Raw genomic sequence first — 26,262 nt, forward strand, 5'->3', positions numbered from 1 at the left:
GCCTTGTTAACTTTGCAATGACACACAAAAATTGAAATGGACTACCACACAAAAAATGTGCTTATCATGATGAAAATTTTCTACCACTTTTAAATTTAACATCGTTCACAGGTATTAGTGGATGTGGCAAAAAGAGTCATAAAATATGCCAAGGAAGAATAATACAAATGGTGGAGTCAGAAATAAATACAGGATGACACTGAAGAAAATAAGTTTCCCGGAAATTGGTAAAAGGAGCAAAGGAATTAATGTTTTTGTGAGAGTGGCAATGTTGTCTGCAACGAATGCAGAGTTAAGAGACTTGGAGGGGCTTATTGAGGATATTTAAGATTGTGTCATTTATAATGGAAGTTAACTGACAGTATGACTTGATGAAAATGATTCCATGGAAATTAATGTAGATTTGAATAAAACTAACAGCAGTTTCAATTAAAATATGTAAAAGCTTGTTATACATAGTATGTTTAGTGAAATTTGGAAGTATGGTTGAAGATTACTGACAGATTGTATGGGAAAATTGCTTAATTTATGGTGGGGATATGTATATCCTCCAATTATTGTTAGACGCAAAACATTGTAGAAAGGGATGAGTACTAAGAATTATAGTCATTAGTGTTATAAGCATACCAGAGGAAGTGTTAATTAACAGAATACAAATCATGTTTGCATTTCATAAGATACTAAAGATTAAGTGGGGCCTTAAGTGATTGGTTTATTAATGAAACATTGTGTGAAACACTGTATAATGTTACAATGTTTCTATGGGTGTGCTGGGGATGGTTAATGTTGGGGAAACAACTGGCTATTTCTCTGTCTTATATCTGGTGATGGCTCAGGGAGTGAAAGTGCATTTTTCATAAATATCTCTGGAGACTGAAAAGTATGCCTTCGATTACCTGCGATAATTGGAAATAATTATCACAGGCAATGAAAACTCTGGTAATTTCCTCTCCACATGAAAAATGTAGAGGGGATGAAACATGTTTTTGCATTATTTTTTTTTATTCAAGCCTGAGCACTACCCATCAACACAATGTATGTGCTGCCCAGCTTGTGAAAATTCTTCCTGGTAAACTTTGGGAGATATGAACGTAAATGAAATTTATTCCTCATGATAAATTACAGAAGGCATGACCTCAGATTTTACATGCTGTAGGAAATTGATTTTCTGACTCCTATGTTGCAAACATGATTATTGAATTGAGCTTGGGAACGTTTTGGTGAACAAACCAGCCCTTTATACCTAATAAGTGTGTACGTTTGGTAATACCTGTACCTACATATATCGGTGAGTGATTTTATGAACCAGAATACAGAGTAGATTGTGAAATGCTTTTTAGGAGCAGCCTTCTCTGTTTCCAAATTTATTGAGTAGCTTTTTAAGATGAGCTTTTTTCAGGGCATCCTGGTTAATCCAATCTAATTTATTTTCAATTTTACATTTAGGGTGATCTAAAAATGTACCCATTTTTCTATTTGTAAACAATAAAACATTGCTGGCTGAGAGTACACAACACCCATTGTGAGAACTGGATAACTTCCGTGAGATAAGAGAGATTGAAATTGAGGGTAAATGCATCTAGAATGAAAGTATTTGTGGTTGATGAGGTGAATGAGATGAATAATTGCACAAAATGTGTGAATAACGAAATAGCTGAACAATTTTATGACTTTGTATATCTTAACAAATTGTTTGCAGAAGACAGTAGGATAGATGATAAGATCAAAAGACATGGAAGCAAGCAGAAAGGTTGTTGTTAGTATGTGGAGTACATGAAAAAATTAATGGCATAAGGCAACCAAAAAGTATATAAAAGTAAAGTACTACAATGGTGTGGCCAAGGTAATATGGTGGGGGCAAATCAACCTGAGTTTATGCTGCCCACTAAATAAAACTTGTCATTCACAAAACCAGAGAACTAAATTTTGTCAAAAATTCCTTATTGACACCGAAGCCTTTCATTCAACTAAAGGCTAAATTTTCATAAGTGGCACCATGGAATGCTCACATAGTTCTGAGGGGTTTCATCTAGTTGAATGAAAATTATAATTTTTTCAAAATTATACTGTAAAATGAAATAAAACAGTATAATGTTAAGCAAATAATAATACCCACCCACCCCATGGATTACATCCTTGATGTGATTGTGAAGGGCTTGGGTGTTCCCATGACCCTTAGAATCATATTTGCTCCTGGTAAGGTCATTCATGGCAAATAGGTTGAAGGGTAGGTGTCAGACACAAGGTAGTCCTTGTAGCATCTGTTCCTCAGTGAGGCAGCTGCAAGGACATCTGACCCCAGTGGGATAGCCATTGAGAGATGGTGTTGTGTTAAAAACACTATTGAGGAAGGCAATGGGAAACCACCTTAATTATTTATCCCAAGAGTGTGGCGATGGACACCATTGAGAAAAAAGTCACAGCAACTATGGGACTTAGCCCTGTGTCGTACCTGGCCGTGGGAGAAGCATGGCTTCCGTATTCGTCATCTCACAAAATCCTTGTGAAGAAAAAATGATAGCAGCAGCAAAAAGGAAGATCAAATAGGTAATAATGAGAACTTGGAATGTTAGAACAATAATGAGGACAGAAAAATCATGAAATATAAAGCAAGAGATAGAAAGAGGAAAATTAGATATTTTAGGACTTCACAAGGTGAGATGGAAGGATAGTGGGGATTATTGGAGTGATAGCTATAGAGCAGGGAGGAAGAGAACCAGCAAGAGGTGAATATTGAACAAAAAAGTAGGAAGAAGTATGTATCATAAACATAGAGAAAGTGAATGATAGAATATTATTCATGAAAGTAACAGCTTAATTGGTCATTGTTCAGGTCTGCATGCCACCAAACAATCATTGGGAGGAAGAAGTAGAGAGGGTACACATATATAAAATTAGTTAAGACGACATCATTGCAAGTGTTCCTAGAGGGGAATATTTGATGGTGGAGGGAGATTGGAATATGATGATGGGCTAAGGAAGAGATAGTAGTGAGATATGGATTAGGAACAAGAAATGACAGTGGGAAGGAAGCAATTTAGTTCTGCAGGAGACAGGTGTTAATTATAATGAATATATATGAAGGTTAGAGCACCTCAAAAGGCATACGTATATATATATGGATAATGCCCAGGGATTTAGGAAGAACTCAAACTAGGGGAAACATCTGGACACCCCTAGGGGGTGTCCAGATGTATCCAGTTCCTAAAGGCAATCCACATTCCCAAACAAGCATCTCTTTGATTACATACTGGCCATGATTTATAACTATTGACTGCTGGCATCATAAATAACAAGGAATGTTTGGTAGTTTCATTGTGTTATCAGACAAATATAATAGCCCGATTCATGCCATAAGTATATTATAAAGACTATCAAGGAAGAATGATAGTATTTTGAGAAGTCCATGCAAAGTCAGATGGCAGAACTTGTGCCTATCCATTTTATTTTCAGTTAGTGGCATCTCTTGAAGAAACACACACTGAGTTTATGCCATATCAGTCTATTACCCTGGGTTGAGCATTTATTTGAATCAAGTTGACTGATTTCCAACAAGTGAGTGAAAGTGAATTTGATGAATTGATTAAACATTATTTAATAAAAAGAAAATTGCCTCAGGAGACTGCAGAGAAACTTGATAAACATTATAGTGAATCGGCACCTTCAATTGAAGTGAATTATAAGATGATTCAAAATTTTCGGAGTGGCAACATGAGCACTAATGATACTGAACATTTTGCATGTCCTGTTGATATTATTACTACAGAAATCATCGATAAAATCATGACATGATGATGGAAGGTAAGAGAGTGGAGGTATGTGAGATTGCTATCACTGCATGAATCTCAAATGAATGAGAACATAATATTTTGCATCAACATTTGGACATGAGAAAGCTAACAACAAAATAGATGCACAAGTTGACCAAGAGCATGTGACATGTTCAAAAGATAATTTGCAGTTGTTTCAGCAAAACCTGCAATACTTTAGGTGTTTTTTTATCAATGTGGACAAAACATGGATAACGCATTACATGCCTGAAACCAATAAAAAATAAAATGGGGGCCCGCTAGGAGTCTGCACCAAAGAAGGTGAAGTCCGTTCCATCATCTGAGAATATTATCGAGATTGTTTTTTTAGGTTTCCCAAGGAATAATATTGACTTTTCTAACTATTTGGAGAAGGGTCAAACTAAAACAGGTGCATTTTATACATTATCAATAGACAGATTGAAATCAGATCAGATAGATAAATGTCCTTTCCTATCACAGCCACACACTAGCTCACTGCTTTGCAGTTGCATCTGCACAAATTGATGGAGTTAGATTTCAACTTGTTCCCCTTCCCTCCTATTTTCCAGATTTGGCCACATATTCTTCAATGTGAAGAAATACTGGATGGGAAGGAGATTTTATTCAAACGAGGAGGTGATTGTGGAAACAAATTCCTATTTTGCTGAGTTGGAACAATTCAATTATTTGGAAGGAATCAACCAACTGAAGCAGCTTTGGACAAAATGGATGTGTGTGCCTAATTGGAGATATGTTAAACAATAAAAGTGTTTGATCCCAAAAATTTTAGAATTTTCATTTTTACATAGACTTTTCAAACCACCGTGGTACACCATGCTGATCATAAATTAGCTTCTAATCACATGTTATTGACGGTGGACCCTCACTTAGAGGAACATATATTTTCTGAACAATAAAACAAAAATTATGAGAAAATAATGATTCATTATTTCACTAAACTGCTACACCTGAACGACAGTAGTGGGGTGGGGAGTAACCTCTCTGTTTTAATACAAATTTCTAAGGATAGTACAAGAACATAACTTCTTAAGATTGCCCAGTGCTAGTGTGATATTATATGACTGAGGAACAATGTGAAGCAATTCCTCTAATTATAATAAAACTCACAAATATACAGGCCCCAGAGTAAAAATGAACAAAAATAATCGAAGAACAGAATCTTAGGCCCCTATTTGCATGTAAAACATAAGCCATTGCCTCCATTAGTGCAATCACAATGCAGTCTCTCTCATTGGACGGTGAAGTAAGGGTGATTGCTGTGAAAACGGACAATAAGATATGATTAGGTGTGAATTGTTAGCATCTCAAAATAACAGGTAGGCAACTTTTAAAATGTATCAAACATTTTTCCAAAATACCCAACAGGTTCCCTAAGTTTTCCAGAAGATCAAAATTCTGTAAGTTTTCCAGGCAAGTAGACACCTTTAGTTTGGTAATTTGGCAATTTTTGGTACAACTGCAGACAAAAATTGCCTTAGAGAACAGCTTTTTATTTGGTTTCATGAGCTTTTACAGTGATTCCATTGAATAACTATCTTGGATCTTCAACTAACATATATCTTGCTTTGAGTTGAAATAGCTAGTAGAGTAGCCACCTCTACAATAGTTTAGAAAAGAGAATATTATTACCAACACGTAGTCCAAGCATGTTTAGTCATTTAATAGCAGTCCATTGTCCAGAGGTACATTTTTGTTTGACACAAAATGCTCCTCAGCAAGATAGCAACAAATGCATAAGGCCTCAGTTGTGTGGTCATTTAATAGATATAGTCACAATAAAAACACTGGAAGGAAACAGAAAACCCTTTATTTACTTGTACTACGATATCATGATGGGCATTACAAGCAATAGCCTGCACTAGTCCTGTGTGGCCAGTATACTATTCAATGAACAAATCAAGGTGGAACCATTCCCAATGACCTAGTGGACAGTTGATTATGTATTGCATGCAAATCACTCTTCCGGTACTATGTACATTTGAAAATACAGGCAGCCTTTTTTTGGGAACAGTAAATTTCACCTGCTTTCCAGCAGATTTTGAATCCCCAAGGTGCATTTTACAATGCAGTAATTTTACACTATTCCAGATTAGTTTTTACATACATTTGATTTTAAAATTTTTTGAGGTTAATGGGAATGTCCGATTGTTTAGGTGACTCAATAACCAGGCAATCAAGACTTCCAATCTGGCTGGTGGATCAGGTTGTACCATTCGATTCTTTTGAATATAATACTTCAATAACAAAAACTAACTAAACCATATACATATTGCAATACATTCAAGGGTCAAGTATTGTTTTGAACAGTGACTAAATGCAACTCTAACACCGAAAATAAATTTAAAATTTCTCTTAGATAAAATATGATAAAGCTCATGTAGTTCCAGAATTTTCAAGGGCATTTGCGAATTCCCAATATACTATACATTTTTTCAGTTTCCAAAAAATGCACACTATGACTTAATTTGTTCAACGCATATCAAATTTGTATCCATATGATGAAAAACTTCCTCTAAATTATTAGGTAACCAGCTTTTCCCATTTCATGAATTTCTTTTCAATTCCTTTCAATTTTTCATTTGAATGTAGCGGCAAAGAATCTAATTAGTAAAGGGGGTTTTTACTGCTCTTGGATTGTTGCATAACTAATAATTATACTCTTGTTTAATAACTAAAGTTATTATCAATTTTTATTATGATAAAATCCTACAATGGACCTTGTTTTGATCCCACCAAATAACATTCTGCATGCATAGTAAGTACCGATATATATAACAGATAAAAAGGGCACCTGCAGTTACAAAGTCCTGGGGCTTGTAAAGACTTGAATACATTACTAATGGTTTAATCACCAGAAAAAATATAATTTAAATATCTATCATCTTAAAAAATCAATCAATGATCAAAAATTGCTATTTACCTGTAGTGATACACATGCCAAAAAATATACGCCATTAAATCAACCTGAAGGTTAATTTGGTAAATATACATATTAAACCATCTTGCAAGAGCAATTCCATCTTCCTGAATGCTGAAAATTGGTGGGTGATGATATATTAAATTTATTGAAGTATTATTAAGCATGCTAATTATTAGAGTTCAACATTTTGATAAGACCTTTAGTTTAAAGATCCACATGCAGCATTTCAATGTAACAATATTGTATCAAAGAAAAATCTCCTCTTGGTATAATAACATTTATAAATATATTATTGAGTAATTTAAAGCATCCTTGTCTTTGCATCTGAAAGAAGTCAAAATGGTTCATCAAAATCATCAATCATATCCTGGAAGTATTCTGTGATTTCTTTCTGCAATGAGTCCTGGAAAAGAAAAATTGAAATTAGAGAAAAAACTCACTCAAAAGAATAAATTCTTGGAAAAAGACAAAACATGTTTAGATAAACTAACATTATTATCCTCTGAAAATTTCTTTACTTCCATAAGGATTACACACTATGTAATATCTGATGAGAAATGAGAACTTTCTGAAAACCAAAATATCCACCTCACATTAAATACAATGTTTTACAACAATTAATATCCTGGATGCCGATAATCCACAAAACAATGGTGGCCATCCATCTTTTCTGATTTCATACTATTAAAATAATCATGTACCATCTATAAGGCATGTCCTTGGAAGGCTCTAATGGTAATAACGAGCATATATATATTTTAGTACACTGTGACAAATAATTATTTAGATTCAATGGGTTCAATTAGTACATAATTTTGCAAAGACCACTCCTCAAAATCCAAATTATTCAGTGGTTTTGGTGGGTACATAATATTTTTTGGAAGAATCTGAGTAAACTGAATTTAAATAATGCTATGCCATGAATACACATGATTTACCGGGGGTTAGGATGATCCGGTAGCCAATGTACTGGCTTCTCACCCCAAGGTTCTGGGTTCAAATCCTGGAGGTCGCAGTATTTTTCAGTGATATCCTGACCACTATTTGGGATGCTATGAGGAGAGCACTTCAAGGGTAGCAAGTTGTCTGTCGAATGGGACCTAATACTTAGGACACCTGAGAACCTTTTGTTAAGAACAGGCTAATCCTAATGCCAGTTTTCTTTCCACCCTTCCTAGACCCCCTGAGTATCCTACCCATCTGTTTTTCTCACCAATTCCTAATGGTGCACATGATAGCTGCTTCCCTAAATAACTACTTCTATTATATGAGTTATTGAATTTTTCAAACAGCATTCTCAACCACCAATTTAATTCCTGTACAGAAGGGAAGCACGAAGCATAAAGAAGACCAATCGAAGACCGGGATCATAATATAAGTAGGAATAAGACTAAATCTAAGTTTTCAGAAGGGAATCCTCAGCAGAAGAATCATAAAAAGTGGGACAGTTAAACACCTTGGATCACTGGTGGCTAGTAATAGAAGATTGATCGAGGTAGTAATTCTTTAGAGTGCAAATGTGGCAGAGAAACTGAAATATGGTTGCTATGAAATCAGAAGACCATTGGGTGATTTAAGGGAAAGGTTGTACACCTGAGGCAAAAGCTTTTTGGCCTTCTACATAAACATGAGGGCTGTTTAATAAAGAGAATACATTTTTGTTCATATAATTAATTGCAAAACAATTTACTTTTTGCTATATTGTTAGCTTAATGTTGAATGCATATGCGGGACAAGTTTCACACATTGGACTCCAGTATTGCATCAGCATAAGCCATTGCTAAAGCTCAGAGACCCTATCACCCATCATCAACTCTCATCTCTCCTCCTAGAGTTCATCTTTATTTCCATTATTTCATCATAAAAGTTAGTATAAAAGCATGATTTCAAAATAAAAGGATTGAGTTGGAGCCAAAAAAGATAGCATGGTGAAAAAGGGCCATGCTGAAAAAATGAACTGTACAACATAATGAAGGCATAAGGACAGTGAATAAAAGTTGGATGTGAGTTTTCACACCCTGCTTGGAGCATTCAAACAGCTCCAATGAGAGAAAACAGTTAAGAAATGTCAGCAGCTGGTATTCTGGTTGGAATAATTGTTCATAAACAGCCAGCAGGGAAATGAGAGGTGACCATTAAGTCGTTGTGGCCATAAGTAGTATTATTATTATTATTATTATTATTATTTGTCTAATAAGCCACCCTACGCAATGGTTTTTCCCAGAAGCAGCAAGGAACCTTTATCAGAAAGACACCATGGAAGCCTTACGATTAATTACAAACTGATGCAGTTAGAGAGATACGCTTCAAAACATACTTGACAATTCTTTCTTCTCTTTCACAGTTAATGAGAAAAAAAACACAAAATAGCAAGCAAATTGAATCATCTTTACTATCTTTTTTCCATTTTCTTTTCTATGGCTTCCAAACATTCCCTGTCACCTGACTTTACAATGGATCATGGGGTAATGTATAAAAGTTGATGTAAATGAACTCTAAATAAATTAATATCAAGAAATTTTCTTTCAACTATGTAAAATGCTCATTGAAAAAATAAGTAAGTTTCGGAAGTTCATAATTATCCCAAAATTACTGTATGTCACACATTATTTTCCAACACAGTGGTTCAAAAATGTGATTTAACTTTTGAATCATACCTTCTGATGGGTACAGTCTGCATCAATAACACATTCTTTGCTTAAGCCCATCTGGTTCAGTACTTCAAGTTTCCCCTGAAGCATAGGCCACAAGTAATCATCTACAGTTCCTTCTGCTACTAGATACCGGACAACTACATTGTTCTTCTGTCCAATTCGATGTGCTCTATCTTCAGCTTGGGCAAGTATCTGTAAACAAGATAAAATTCTAGTTTGAACAACTAATTATTAATTTAAACATAAGATACATCAAATTATGAAACACTGAACAGAATAGTGTGGATACTATACAACTACTGATGAGAGACAGGGAAGTTTTTTCTCTGTACGTGTGTGTGTATATATATAATATATTTATGCATACCTATATATACATATATATATATATATATATATATATATATATATATATATATATATATATATATATATATATATATATATGTGTGTGTGTATATATATATATATATATATATATATATATATATATATATATATATATATGTGTATATATATATATATATATATATATATATATATATATAATACATATTTATATGTAAAATATACATACATATTTCATATATATAAAACATGAAAGATTTGGGGTTCAAGTCCCAGTCAAGGAAATATTTTTACACTTTATACACATACACACACACATAACATTGAATATGACTAAGAAGCAGTACAAGATCAACCTTATTTCTATCTATTGTGTTTCCTTTACTTCCTTTTCAATGGCGGTAAAATATATATTTAAATTATACTTTAAAAATAATATTACTCAAAGCTTAATTTTAACCAAACAAATTTAAGTAACTTTTCAACTGCCCTTCCAGAAGCAAAAATTTTAGGTATCATTGTCAGAAGTTTGGCATCAGGCAGCTCTGTTTTGTCATGCATTGGGATCAAATGTTGTTTTTTCACCATTGAAAATGTTCACTTTCCAATTGATTTGAAAGTGTCTACAGGTATATCATCCACTCTCCGCTAAAAAACTTGTACTGATAATCTAGATGATACATTTTTCAACAGACACAAAATTAATATAGGTACTACAGTTTGGGTTCCACCCTTTAAGTTTAATATTCACTGTTTGGGATATGATCTTACCCCTGGATTCCAGAAGAGTTCGGCAAAAATGATTAGAGATGAAGCACTTAAGGTGAGACCAGTATTTGCTGCAGTTATTGAAAGGACAGCAACTCTGCATTGATCACTCAGCTGATATTCATCACAAAGCTCCTTCCTCGCAACAGCAGAGGTTGAACCATCAATTCTGATATATCTATAAGCAACCACTTTGTATGAACAATTACAAAATATTTTATTACATACGAGGGTCATCCGGAAAGTAGTACCCGTTCGTGAAATAAAGACACAAAAGTAAATATTAACAAACATAAAAAATTTTATTTGAAAGAGGATACTTTAAACTACTTCTCAACATAATCTCCAAGCAAATTAAGGCATTTGTCATAACGTGTGACAAGTTTCTGTATTCCTGCTGCATAGTCCTTCGCCGCCAGCTCATTGAGATACGCGAGGGACCCATCTTGCACAAATTTTTGCATAATGCAGATGGTGTTTAACAATTTCATGAACAATTGTTCGAGAAACATTGGGAAAATGCTCACAGATGTCATCAATTGTGACGCGCCGATCGTTCCTCACGAATTCGTCAACTGAGCTCACCAGTTGGTCTGTAATGACAGACGGTCTCCCCGAACGCTCATCGTCGTGTGTGTTCCCCCTCCCCATGTTGAAGTTGCGACACCACCGCCGAACAGACGACTCGTCCATTACATTGTCTCCATACACCTCCTTTAATTGGCGATGAATATCACATGGGCGAACGTTTCTTGCATTGAGGAATTTAATCACTGCCCTCACTTCACAACTGGCGGCGTTCTCAATTTTTTTAAACATTGTAAACAATCACAGAAACAACACAGGCAATGCTAGCGTCACGCAACTTGGCTCAGAGAAGGCAGACAAGCCACTGAAGCTATCTGACCTCGTCCAGCGGCTACTCGCGTCGTCAGCACTTCATGCGGCACGAACGGGTACTACTTTCCGGATGACCCTCGTACATATGGTCATGTAAAAAACCCCCCCTCATCATTAATTAAACATGAAAGTTTTATTAATTTTCAATTCTCTGATTATTTGCACTTTCTGTGAAAAATATACCCATTAGGGTGAATCTTACATTACCATTTGTGAAACTGGTGCATCCTTAACTGAAACTAACAATTTCAGCTGGGTCATTCATTCAAATTCATGCAAGTCATTCAAAATTAAGGCACAGTACAAATTCTTTGCACGAGTGTTTAACATTGATTTTCGGTGAGAAAACACTCAAAATAATATACAATGAAGATTAGTAAGATAAATAAAAAAACTGAGCTGGGAAGTTTACAGTGAAAACATAGTTTTTCAAAAGAGGCAAATGTTTTAGCGGGAGTTCCACAAGGCAGTGTTCTAGGGCCATTACTCTTCCTAATTTATGTTAATGATCTACCAAATAATTTATATTCCCAAGTAAGAATCCTTGCTGATGATTGATTTATACACACACAGTTAGAGCATGTAAATGACTGCATAATATTATGCTACAAAATGACATTGATCGCCTTGGTGGCTGGGTTAAAAATAACAATATGGGCATTAATGTTAGTTAGAGTAAGCATGTAAATTTTTCAAACAAAAAGAATGCAGAAAAGGATATTTACACTCTCTTCAGAGAAAGTATCCCATGTAACAGTCACTGCAAATAATTAGGCATTTACTTAACTAGGGATCTTGGGTGGGGAGTCCAAGTATATAATGTGACAGGGAAGGCATTTAAAGTACTTCATTGGGTAATGAAAAATTTAAAAGGAAGTAGTGTAGCCACAAAAGAAAAAGCATATAAACTGGTTAGCGCTATCCTAAAATACTTGTCTGTAGTATGGGATTCATATGAGGTGGGATATATTAAAAAGATAGAGAAAGTTCAAAGACAGGCAACGATATATGTAATCGGAAGGTATTAAAGAACTGATAGCGTCATGGATATGTTGGATATATTGTAATGGGAGAGTATGAAAAATAGAAGAAAAAGGAGGTCAGGCGTGGTGTATAGAATTGTTATAAATGATGAAGCATGGGAAGATTTATGGAAAGAGATAGAAAAACCAAACATTAAGGGAAAAAACAACCACAGTTTTAAAATAAAAATAAGAATGCAAAAAAACAAATAAGAAAAAATTCTCTTTTCTAAACAGAACCATTTTTGAATGGAACCAGCTGCCTGGAGGTTTGTTTGAGCCATTTCCATCCAATTTTATGAGTTTTAGGAATAGTGTAAAGCAGCCACTAGGCGATAAACTTCATTGATTAGTGATTATTACACCATTTTACTTATTAAATTATTGTTTGTATGTGATGTGGACAGCATGAGAATTTGTATTGCAAAAGAGAATGATGCGTTAAGGGAGCATGATTTTGAACGGTACATAAAATTGAAGTGGGTGTGATTATGGATGGAGTGTCGCAACAGACGGAGCGTTGTAGGCTTGGTGTGAACCTAGCCCTTGTGTGAAGGTAAAGGTGGAGTTGGTAATCTTAATGAGTAATTGTAAACATGAGCATTTTGTCTCACATCTGTTCTTCTTGTGTATATATGCATGAGCATTGTAAGAGAGACTGTTGACCAAACTTGACTGTTGCCACTACGTCAATTGCCTAATTGTAACAAAATTTACATATTAATAGTTTTCTTGACTAGAATTTTAACTCAAATCCTATGATTTTAATCCGAGTGCTTTATGAAGCAATCAAGATGTGCTAACCTACCAAGATGGCTTAAGTGGCCAAATATGGATGGACTAGGTTTAAATTTAAGTCAAGCAAATAATTTTTGATGGAAAATCTGACACATGGGTGGAAAACTAAGTTATTGTGACTAATACGATTTTCTGCAGTTACCTAAGTTCATGTAATTAATAATGTCAGGAAACAGAAAATTGGCTAGGATCACAAACTTTGACAAAGAGATAAACAGGGTGTGGTGCTTAAATCCGGACAAGCACATGTTTCCTCAAATGAGATTTCCTCACTGGGCGAACAAAATCTTCCCCAGACTTCTCCAAAGCATTATACTCAGCCATAATATAGTAAACAGTTGATCTGGGGTACCCAAAGAATCGAACTATTTCACTCGGCGAATGCCCAGTGCGAACACACTTTAGATAATAGCGGCTCTTTGATTGTAATCCACACTTGTACACAACATTTTGGCTATTTTGAGGTTCTGACTGTTTACTAGATGCTTATAGTTTTCAAGAAGGCCAATCCTGACCTCTAGTGGAACTACAATATGGTGGGAAATTCAATTTGGATTTATGCACTGTATTTATCTTAAATCCAGATTTAAAAACTGCACCCTGTATATAGGGGACCATAGAAAACCACTCCTAATTGTACACACAATATTACACAATACTTAATGTATTATAACTCCATGATCAAATGTCATTACTCAACATTTTCCTTATATTTAATACTGATTAGGGAGCCTATTACAAAATAAATAAATACTGAAAATTACATAATCAATTTACCTAATTCCATTCTGCTGAAGCACTTGGCATACCCCATCCAGGACAACTTGATGATGAGCAAAGCATATGAATTTAAGGTCATCTTCAAGAAGATCCTCAATGTAATTGCTGCAAAAAATAAGTCTCATAAAAACAACTTTTCAAACTTTTTTCATATTTGGGATTGCTACTATGGACAAACTTTACACCAATAACTCAAAATCAATCACAAGAGAAGATACTGAGAGTAAAAAATAAGAAAGATCAAACACTTAATAAACTATTTTACAATGCAGCTCCTCCTCTAAAATGCACACATTACCTGTTACTGAAATAAAAATTTCATATTTCATTAATAGTTGACTGGATGGTAACTTTAACAGGAAAGAACATGGTTCATGTGTATCATCAATGGTTACCTATGTATGTAATTACTGATTTTTTCATGATATCACAATTTTTAATGAAAAAAAACTACAATGCATTACATAGGGAATTATTTATCAGCACAAGATGTAGCATATTATACATTATGAAAACTTGATACTTAGGAAGGCAGAGAAGTAAATGGAAGAATGTAAACAGAGTTAGGTAGAAATAAGTATAATGAGGGCAATAATAAACTAAGGAGGAAAACAAATAGATCATAATAGAGATTTCGAGTGATTAAATGGAAATTTTAAAAAAGAAGAGAGAAATTGGTGCACTGCACAGGAAGTTGAAAGGACTGTTAGGAAGCAAAAAAGGAAAATTGTTGCAAACAATCAAAGATAAGTCAGGAAAAACATTAATAAACCCAGGGAATATTAAAGAGAGATAGAAGGAATATGTAGAAGAACTTTATGGAAAAGAGAGTAGGCGAACAAGTTTAGACATAAAAAGAGAAGATAACATATATGAGGATGGCTTAGGTCCAGGCTTTCTCAATGGAAATACTGAAAGAGCATTAAGGGAACTGAAATCTAACAAGGACATGGGGGTAAACAAAATTCCCACGGAACTCCTTAAAGGTTCATCAGGAAAACATTAGAGGCAGTTTTTATGGACTAATTCATAGTGTTTATAAGGGAGTAATTTGGCCAGAAGACTTGGTCAGATCAGTGGTTGTACCTATTCCAAAAAAAAAGAGAAATGCAGTAATATACGAGGGCTACAGAAAAATAAGCTTGATTTCCCAAGCAGCATAAGTGGTTATCAGAATCACCAATTAGTGGATGGAGAGCAGCGCAAATGAATTCTGAGGGGATGATCAATTGGGGTCCAGGAAGGTACGCATGCCATAGCAGTAATGGGGTCACTATTAGAGAAGAACATACAATAAATTATGAGGTATTAGTCTGTTTTGCAGATTTCAAGCAGAGATTACCTTGTGAATTGATAAGAATAAATGAATGCGTCAGAGAAATCAGGAGTAGATTGGTCGGATAGGAGATTTATCTGCAACCCATAGATATCTCAGCCTGCTCAGGTAGGAGTGGTAGATGGAGTGTCCAGATGGTCAATGTTAGGAAGAAGAGTAGAACAGGGGTTTATATTATTACCCTTGCTCTTCAACATATATGCGAAGGAAATTGTTAAAGAAACATGGGCAGGACTGGTGGTAGGTATTAAAGCCGGGGGACAATTCCTAAAATCATTCAGGTTTACTGTTGATCAAGCTTTAATAAGTTAGTCAACCAAGGGGTTGCAAGCACTGCTAGGAGCATTGGAAAATTGGGGAAGACCAATTTGGAATGGGAGAGGCACATGTGATGCCATAGCAGTAATGAGGTCACTAATAGAGAAGAACATAAAATGAGGAGGTATTTTTGTGTTCGTTACATTTCGAAAAGGTGTTTGATAGAATATATTGAGTGGAATTGATGAATGTGTGGCAGAAAAGGGTGTCCAGTGTCACCAGTATTTTTCAATGTAAATGTGGAGGAAATGGATAAGGGAGTATGAGATGAACTTGAGTCAGGAATGAAAGTCTGCAGGGAATTCATATTAATCAGTTGGGTTTGCAGATGATCAAGATCAATTAACAAAACAAAGGTTATGTAGATTCCAAAAAAGAGGAAGACTGTTAAGCATTAAAATAAGAGCTAATGAACTAGAATAGGGGGACCAGTGTACCTAATTTGGAAGTGTTCTGGACCAAAATGGTCAATGTAGTACAGACACAAGACAAAGAATTGCACTATGTAAAGATGCTTTCACAAAGAGGAGGGAATTGATGACATGGATATTGAGTAAGAATGTTAAGAAACGGTGCACCAAAACTTTAATAGGGAGCATGGTTTTGTACAGTATAGAACAATGGTTATTGAAGCAGAATGATAGGCATAGATTGGAGGCTTTTGAAATGTCGGAGTAGAGAAGGATGGAAAAGCTGAAGTGGACTGAAAGGAAAACAAACAAGGAAGTGCTTTGACAAATTCCAAAGAAACTGCGGGAGATACTGCAACAGTAACTTTTAACGGAGTCATCCGCTAATGTGCTTGTTTGTGCCATGGTGGGGAAAGAGAGAGGATTGCTGGTAGAGATTTAAATGATGCAGGAAATGGGGATATACTACCTTGATCAAAAATTTCCCGGAATTTATTCAGAAAATTAAAAATACAAGTTTATTCATCTAAATCTATATTGTCCCCTTCAAAGTAATCCCCATCGACTGCAACACACTTATGCCAGCGCTTGATCCAATCCTCGAAACATTTTTTATATTCGGTTTTTGGTATGTCCATCAGTGCTTCCTGCGATTTTTCCATTACTTCCTCTCGGCTGCTAAAACGCGTTCCCCGTAATGGTTTTTTAACTCGATTGAACAGAAAGAAGTCACAGGGAGCCAAATCAGGTGAATTCGGTGGCTGTTGGATGGTATTTGTTGCATTTTTCGTCAAAAAATTACGAATAATGATAGCACTGTGCGACGGTGCGTTATCATGGTGCAAAATCCACGAGTTTTCTGCCCACATTTCTGGTCTCTTTCGGCGAATTGCTTCACGCAAACGTCTCATAACGCCCAAATAATACTCTTTGTTTACTGTCTGGCCTTCTGGCAAAAATTCATGATGCACTACACCGTTGTAATCCATGAAAACCGTCAGCATTGCCTTCTTTTTTGACTGAAAACGACGTGGTTTTTTTGGTCTCGGCTCATTTGGTGAACGCCATTCACTTGCCTGATGTCTGGATTGCGTGTCGTACTCATAAACCCACGTCTCGTCTCCAGTAATGATCCTTTTGATGAATGTGGGATCGGATTCAGCCTCGCAAATCATGTCTTTTGCGACGTCAACACGGTCTCTTTTTTGCATGAAATTGAGGTCTTTTGGCACCAACTTTGCTGCTACACGACGGAAACCCAAATCATTAACCACAATGTCTTGGGCGGATCCATAGGCAATGTTCAAGTCCTCCGCTATTTCTCTGATGGTTAATTTGCGGTTATTGACCAACATTTCTTTCACTTTATCAATTTTTTCACCGACTTTCGATGTCGATGGTCTGCCACTGCGTTCATCATCTTCGATTGACTCACGACCACTTCTGAACCGCTCGTGCCACTGGTAAACGACCGTTTTTTTTAGAGAATCGTTGCCGAAACACTTTTCCAACATTTCCAACGTCCGTGCGCCACTAAATCCGTTTTTTACGCAAAATTTAATACAAGTTCGTTGTTGCAAATTTAAATCCATTTCTGCAATTGTAAAAAATCGCCAACACACACAGAGATAGATGTACTCTTGACTACGTAACTTTTGCAAATGTCAAGTTATGACACTAAGATTTAAAGGGAATATCAACAACAGATGTACCAATTTAACAAAAAAAACAGAACTCAAATCGGAACGATGGGAGCGCCACACGGTGGTTATTCCGGGAACTTTTTGATCAAGGTAGTATAGTATATAATTCAGGGATCTTTGTGGGCCCAACCAAAATTGAATGCGCTACAATTTTTTCATTAGGTTATTATGCATTGAAAAAAATGTGGAAGATACACCATATATGATATGACCCAAAGTCAAATTTTCACACCCACTAAGCCATTACTTTTTCTTCATTTATCATGAGATGAATGTACAAAACCTAAAAATTTGCTCATGTGAATAATGTTATGACTGTTTTCCTTAAAACTAAATAAAATTACACCATGTAATACCATTTCAATAATTGAATACAAATGTCCAATGGAATGGAAGCTTCTACCTCACCTTTTCTCACTTTCTAACTTTCCCCATATTGGCTTCATATTTCTAATTTTGTGTCAATTTTTAATTATAAGAAGTGAATTTATGAAGTGAATATATTTGATCTACAACTTCTACACAATAAAATTTCTAAGCTGAATCATACTATGAATGCATTATTACCCTATCTTTAACATTCCCCCTCCAGTCTTTAAAACCAACACCCCTCCACTCCACTTTTACTCTGGTGGTGGTGGTTGAATTAAACATTGGAAACCATTAAAATCTGGAAAATGAAATGCAAGAGGGCAACCCTTAAATGGATCAAATTTTGACTGAATCTAATATTCATATTCGTAAAGTGATGCCCATACTGAAGAATACGGATTGGGGGGCACAGGTTTAATGCCACTTGACACCTTTGGGTACCATCAGTTTCACCCATACTGAGTGGTTTTCAGGGACCAGACCTTCCTGAGAAACTACAGAATGATCAGGGAAAGGATCTGGCCACCATACCCTGCTGTGGTAATTTCATACACTGTAAAGTGCTTCTTATTAGGCGAGCTCTACCTTCACTTACGACATCACCCTTTGGGTTGATTACTATGGTGGGTGGTTACCACACTGAAAATCAACTTTACTTTGTTAAAAACTATCGATAAACATAATGACTGAGGGTAACTTTCAATACAATGATTTTTTACCCATATCTTTGCAGAGGAAGGCACGATTACAAATTTATACACAAGTTAAACATAAATCATTATCACTGAAAAGCACTTCACTGAGAATTGAATATGATCCTAAATAATCCATATGATTCAAATGATTTACTTACCAGATAGCTTGAATTTTAGCAGTTCCTGATTTATTAAAATATTCTAGCAAGGCTCCTCTGGATTCAGTATTTTTAAGCTTTTGTTTGGACTGAAATTTTTTCAATGAGTTACACATCTCTTTCGATATTTTGTTCACAGCAGATGGGTCTAAAATTACAACTTCCCTGTAAAAAGAAAAGGTTTTTACTATAAAAGTATGGTAACAAAAAACTTTAGTGACATATCATATACAGGCAAAATATCATGCATGAATTTCTGATGGAGCTTGCATTAATCATTAATTTTAAAATAGTTTTGCAGCATTTCTTCAAGGAGTACACCCCATTTTTGTTCATTTAATTATTTTACCCTACTCCCTAGTACTTCTAAAAAGCTGCATTCTTCAGCAAAAATCATTCATTAGAAATTGGACCGAGGAGAGATGAAATGGTGTATGGAATATATTATATATATTATACATAAAATCCATTAAATATTTCGACCAACATCGATTTAAGACTAATGACAATGAATGTTATAAAGTAGCATATCTCAGACGATTTCCTACTATTTCCTCAATTACACCTCAATCAACTCACAAAAAATAAAAGTGTAGCACGTGTTTGTCAGATGAAAATTTAATTGATTATTATGAAGTGTTTAATTCCCATGATTGAACTAGTTTTATTATGTTTTATTTTTTATGTTTTATGCATGTTTTATGTATTATTTATGAACTATGTTTTTGGTCACAAGTTAATTCACATCACTTTTGGGGATAATCTGTGATCCCTGTCCAACAAAGTCATCACTCTTGCAAGATTTTTGTCACTTTTTGATGTCAATGGGCATCTTGAACGTTCGGTGTCTTTGGTACTCTCCCGAAATAACTTGTGCCAATCAAAAACACCTGATCTACCAATGCCATTATCACCATAAGCTACCTTGGGCATGTCATGAGCCTCCTACCAGGTTTTACTGAGTTTCACGCAAAATTTGACCTCCACCCTTTCCTGAGACTCCCCTCCCTTGAAACCAGTCAGAGAAACCACCACCTGTCTGTCCATTTATCCAGGAAAATATAAATCATACTACTTTTGGAACTGACCTAGTATCTAAATTACTAATAGTTTATGAGAAATGGGTAATGATAGCACCACTTAATTATGCTTTCTCCAAAGACTAGGTAGGCATCTGTACCTTAATGCCTCCAACCACTGGTTTCTGCTAAGTTAACACATAAATAATATGGACTGGTAAGGAAGCCACACCAGAATTTTTGGGAGTAGAGGTTTATCTGGATTTATGAGAAAAATTACACTATTGATGGACAAAAAGAATATTTAGAGGATTCCAAATTGCATCAATTTTTAGGGCCAAAATGACTGCAGATAATCATTACAAAGAGCACAGTTTTCATGAATGACCAGTAAAATTTATAACACAAGGATTATCAATAAGGAAAAGGAAACCTCAAAAATTGATACTCCTTCAAATCCATTCTTTTCCCACAAAAAATTATAACTTCATCATCATTTCAGGTATCTCATTTCTTCCAAGGTTTTCCAATGATTTTTTTCTAATTTAAAAAAATTAAAAGATACAGAGCCACTTTGAACTAAGTATCATTACAGATATAATAAATGTTTTATTTTAACTAGATTCACCTTGTTTTGGCAGGAAGCTGTTCCAGGACATCTGATTTCAATCTTCTTAACATTAACCGCTCTTCCAGTAATAATACTAACTCCTCCATGTTTGTAGCTCCAGAATAATCCCACCCCCAAGGTTTGTTCTTTCCATTGCAATATCTAATTCCAAATTCCATCATCCTGGAAAAAAATGAAACAGTCCAAGAAATACAAAATTAACTAAGAAAGCATAATACATACACAGATAACTATATTTGTCAATTTGAACAACGCATGTATAAGGATTTTTCTAATTCTCCTATATAATGATGATATAGAAAATATTAAACTCTTTCATAAGAGAAAAGAACTGACCTTGGAAAACCAACCCTGTCAATACATGTCAGTTGATGGTACAATTCAGCAGGCCTCGACAAAGCTGGTGTTCCACTTAACAAAATTACTCGCTTGGCTTGTCTCAAAACTTTATAAGCGACTTGTGACCTAGCTGACTTACTATTCTTCAATGAGTGAGATTCGTCCTGAAAAAAATTTAACAAAATAATTACTCCTCATATTTTATGAATATAGTGCACATTATTACTCTATTATTTTAAATGATTACCCCATTGTGACATCCTATTATTTAAACTGCATACTTACACCAGGACCCATATGAGCCCAGGGTCCTAATGTGCTAGAGATTACACTATATGTGTACACCACCTAGTGAAAAGAGGGCAGGGGGACATTGACTATCAACACTGTTCCTTCAGGAGGCATGCTTGCTTCTTTTGAATAGTGGTAGTGTGTTCAGAGTATTGTCAAACTTAACTTTGACTCGGGAATGCTGGTGAATATTTAAGAGAATGTGAAAGCTAACTATAACTTCGCTATTATAAAAGAGCTTAACTCATAACGACAAGCGTGAAGACGGGGAATGGCGAGGAATGGCGAGCAATGACGGGATGTGTGGTGAGCAGAGTGTTGCCCAGTGGCTATACAAGCAGACCCGAGAGTGTGCACGGTATAGACGGTAAAATTGAAGGTAAGGGCTAAAATATCCTCCAGGTAAACTGTAGAAGCATCCTCAACAAATCTAGGGAATTTGAGACTGTAATAGATGCATGTAATCCCAACATCATAATTGGCACAGAATCTTGGCTTAACGATAGCATTACATCGGCCGAAATTTTTCCGTTAAATAACAATGTCTATCGAAGGGATCGAAGTGGGAGGGGCAGAGGAGTATTCATTTGTGTTTGTAGCAACCTAATAAGCTTTTTAGATTGGCAACAAAGTAACTGTGAGATGATGTGTGTAAGGATACGAGAAGCAGAAAGCAGCAAATGGTTAAAAATAATTGCTCTGCATAGAAGTCCAAGCGAAGGTATGCACTCGTTGGAGATCCTTGCTGACTATTGTTCTGAAAACCCCCAAGATAACATCATCATAGCCAGGGATTTAAATCTTCCAGAAATAGGGTGGGGGGGCAAAACAGCGGGTGGCGGGCAGGCACAAGATCTGGTAAATTGTCTCATCAAGGAAGAAGAGTTTACCCAGGTAGTAAATAAGCCCACTAGGGGAGAAAATACCCTCGACGTTTTTCTACTTAGACCTCCAAACCCTATCATTAGTATAGATGTCTTTCCGGGAATAAGTGATCACACAGCAGTGTGTGTTCAAATGAACTGGTATAGATCAACAAAAGGAGGTATGGGGGATGAAAAGAAAATTTGGCAATATACCTGGGCAGGTAGGTAAGGAATCCAGGAATTTTTCAGGGGCAAATTTCCTGGATGGGCAGCTAGTGGAGCGACCGTGGAGAAAATATGGGAAACATTCAAAGAAATAATTCTTGAAGGGCAAATGACGTATGTTCCCATAAAAACAGAACACGGATCCAGAATGCTACAACAAAACCATAAAAAAACTCGAGAGAGCGGTAAGAAAGGCACACAGATTAAAGAATGAAAGTAAAGAAATGTCACACCATTACAGGACCTTGGTCCGGAACCTAAATAGGGAAAAGAAGGAGGCAAAGGAAAAATTTCTTATAAATGCAATTTCGAAAGACAACGCAACGAAATTTTATAGATACATGAGAACGAGGAAAAATAACAGGGAACGCGTGAATATATTAAAAACTAAGGAAAATGACATTGTAACAGACACTGTAGAAATAGCAAATATGTTCAACTCCTGCTTTACAGATGTTTTTCAGGGAATAGAAAACAAAAAGGAAAATAAGGCTTGCCTAAACTGTCATTTCTCCATTTTTGAGGTATTCCCTTCATACACTGTAATGTTTTTCCCACATCCTCAATGGTTATTTGTCTGTAGGTTGCCTTTTACTTCTCCCTCCCCCACCAACATCCGCTTAACGGTTGTGCTAGCTTCCCCTTCACTTCCCCACCCCCCTATTTACAATGGTAATTTTCTTGAAAATCCCACTCCCCTTCACTACATAACCTATCTTTTCAAACTCCTCTCTTATCAGCTTTGTCCATTGGCTCTTGTCTCTTTCACCAACCCCCCCTCCCCCCACATGTTACACTATATATTCTTCGGATTGCCCTAACCCTTTCTCACTTCGACTTGTGTTGTCGTGACGATTACCCTTCAGTACGCTGAAGAGGGCTACTTTGTGGCCGAAATACGCGTATTCGTATTCACCTTTCTTATCCCTTTCCTTTTTACCCCTTCTTGACTTGTGGCGTTAGCCAACTAATTTCATTTGTACTTTGGTTAGAAAGGTAAACTGCTTACGGCTATTGGAGTTTTACATTCATTCAATACTACTAGCTATAAGAGCTCAATTCTATCAATATATAAGTGAAAAGAGCATCAAAATATAAAAACGAATTGTGAAAAGATTGTGTCATTGAAATTATTCAGTCAAAAAAGGCTTGATTCGGTCACTCAAAAATTTTAGCAATAAGTGTAACTAAAAAAATGAAGAAAAAAATCACAGCTGCTGTACGTACAACAAAGCTCACTTGTTAGTAAACTAGATGATTTCTTTACAAATTCTGATTTCTACAGGGTTTTAAAATTCTGTGAGAGATCCTGGATCAGTCGCCACCCATATTTAAAATTATTTGAGGTATGGGCTACAGTTCTTTGGCCATAATATTCTTTAGAATATGCATCTTTGGCAGTGATGTTATCACTGCCAAAGATGCATAGTTGTACACGTTATTTTTTTTAAAGTATGCAATTACTAGTCCTTAGGAAAGATGAATTTTTTCATTTGTTTTACTTGATAATGATACTTCGGGCCAGTAGTAGTATTTATTTAGCATGTAAACTATTGTTAAGTTCTTTCCATTGTGAAATTGCTTTGTCTTTTGAGAATCATTTATGTACTATTATTATGTTTGATTAGTGACTAGACATAACAGCATAACGTCAAGCAAATATCACAGATTAAATACATTATAATAGTGAACAATGCCTTAACCTCCACACATTTCCAATGAATATGCCTAATACTTTATTTAACAAATATGAATGTTATTTTCTCAGAAAAAATATCAAATTTGTGAGCGCCTATGAGTAAATATTTCATTTCAACAATAACATAGAATACTACATGAACAATATGCTTACCACAATAATAACCTTGAATCTTGAAAGCTTGTCACCACTTTTAGAAAACATATCTGTTGACATTATCACAATCTTCCCATGCTCCAAACTTTCTTTTGAATTAGATATCACAGCTACTTCTTCTCCAGTTCTTATTATACTTGGGAGCCATTTATTGATTGCTTCTTTCCAAGTGTACCTGGAATGTGTTATGGTCAACCGTTAATGCTAAGGGAGGACCCTTTTTTAAGGACCCATCGAGACTGCTAATTATAGACAAATTTATATTATTCACATACTTGACAGAAGAAGGACACACAATTAATAACGGCCACTCTTCATAATAATAATGAGCAATGCCTAGAGATTGAATAGTCTTTCCTAAACCCATCTCATCTGCAATCAGGCAGCGTCCATTTCTCGATATTCCAAACCTGTAAACAAAACCCCTTACGATAATTCTCTCACTTTCAAATTTTACATCCTCTCACCTATATGCAATCATAATTACCGGACACCTTCCACTTGAAATGGCATCAAAGCATCCGTGAGAACTGGGTCTATCTTCGACAGGTTTATGGATTGAAGTTCAATTCTATTGGATGGGTTTAAAAATGTCTAGGGACGTTAAACAAAAAACCGAATAAATCAAGTATGAAATTTAATAATGCGGCGTTTGCTGACTATGAGTGCATTCTTTATGACACTAGAAATATGCAGTTTGTTCATAAAAAATAATTGAATTACTATTTTTCTCTAAGACTTGGACTTATACATTTAAATAATTGAAAAAACGATATCCTTAATATGTTTTACAAAATATATACTTTTATTACAACAAAGTCGAGATTCTCACCTCAAGAACCATTTTTGGTAACGGACTGACAGAAACTTCACCCTTCATCGAAGACACCAAAGACATTAATTTTCCATGATCCGATAAACTGAAATTCCAATTCTTCGAATTCGGATCTATGACGTTGGGTTCAAATATATTACTTCGATGACAACATAGAGAACTAGAGTACTCAGTTGTGTTGCTGCTAGGAACAAAACTTACCATATGCGGAAGATGGAATGCTTTTGAAAACATTAATCAGTCCAACGTGGAATGCAATCTCCACAGCGAATCTATCTCGTTTTATTAGTTTACAATGGCCTGTTACAAATCCTTTTACGTGGGAATTTTGTGAAAAGGGATTGGTTGCTTGATAACTTTTACTGACACTTGCATTCACCTGCCTATCAATTTGCTTACGATTTTCGTAAAATCTTTTAACGGGTACACTACTTTTGTCTACTTTGGGTTTCTTCGAAACGGCATTGCACTTTTCGCCAACAGGATCAATACCTTGAATAAGACCTTTGGCAGCACGTTTCCTTAGTGCTTCCAATCTATTTTTCTCCATTCGAAGTCTTTGCTCCTCGGTTAAAGATGACATTTTAAATTATTTTCAAGACAGATATAAGATAAACTTCCAGCTCATCACAGTGCGTTGCTTTCGTTTAAAAAATATGACGTTATATAAATCCACTGAGCTCGTCTGATAAATTCACACCGTGGAGAGAAAACAGTAGTACATACACGAATGTTTGGACGATCGCTTGCGCTGGGAAGGAAAAACCGACGACAACATTCTGAATCGATAAATTGATTAATCAAGGTGTATGCCAACAATTCAGTGAATAACTAGCCCATAATTCATAGATTTCGTAGTTCTGCGTAAGACGACGTTTAAGAATTTATCCTAAAATGACAACGACTAGCTTCGATTTGAGGGTTTCAAAAGTTTTTATTTACGCCCTTCATTCTGAAACAAAAGAGGGCGAATTCCGTAAGTACAAATTCGCTGGAGGAATGTGGGAGAGGGGTTCAAAACTAATTTTTGTTGACTGAAAGGGCGATGTAAGTTAGGATATAATGCTACCTCAAATGATTTTTAGTGTTGTTATAATGGCCATTGGCGTGAAAATATGTCACGGTTGTACTCCACGTAGAATTTAGTTTTTGGTTGAAGATTAATGAATATTCAAGATTCAGAATAAAACATCACACAGGAAAAGCA

At 35.5% G+C, this 26,262-nt stretch overlaps 1 protein-coding gene across 1 annotated transcript; it reads right to left on the minus strand.

Annotated features, from left to right (window-relative positions):
- Nucleotides 1–5,300: 5,300 nt before the first annotated feature.
- Marcal1 (SWI/SNF-related matrix-associated actin-dependent regulator of chromatin subfamily A-like protein 1) lies at nucleotides 5,301–25,985 on the minus strand. The gene is made up of 12 exons (XM_071592383.1): nucleotides 25,257–25,985; nucleotides 25,053–25,168; nucleotides 24,708–24,814; nucleotides 24,496–24,630; nucleotides 24,218–24,395; nucleotides 20,981–21,147; nucleotides 20,642–20,806; nucleotides 18,995–19,159; nucleotides 14,000–14,107; nucleotides 10,506–10,680; nucleotides 9,390–9,578; nucleotides 5,301–7,135 (listed from the first exon to the last, which is right to left on the minus strand). Exons 1-12 carry the CDS (start codon nucleotides 25,636–25,638, stop codon nucleotides 7,067–7,069), a joined length of 1,956 nt encoding a protein of 651 aa, XP_071448484.1. The 5' UTR covers nucleotides 25,639–25,985; the 3' UTR covers nucleotides 5,301–7,066.
- Nucleotides 25,986–26,262: the final 277 nt, after the last annotated feature.

Source organism: Hetaerina americana, unplaced genomic scaffold, assembly GCF_022747635.1.
Source record: "Hetaerina americana unplaced genomic scaffold, ioHetAmer1.1.p SCAF_5, whole genome shotgun sequence".
Taxonomy (NCBI): domain Eukaryota; kingdom Metazoa; phylum Arthropoda; class Insecta; order Odonata; family Calopterygidae; genus Hetaerina; species Hetaerina americana.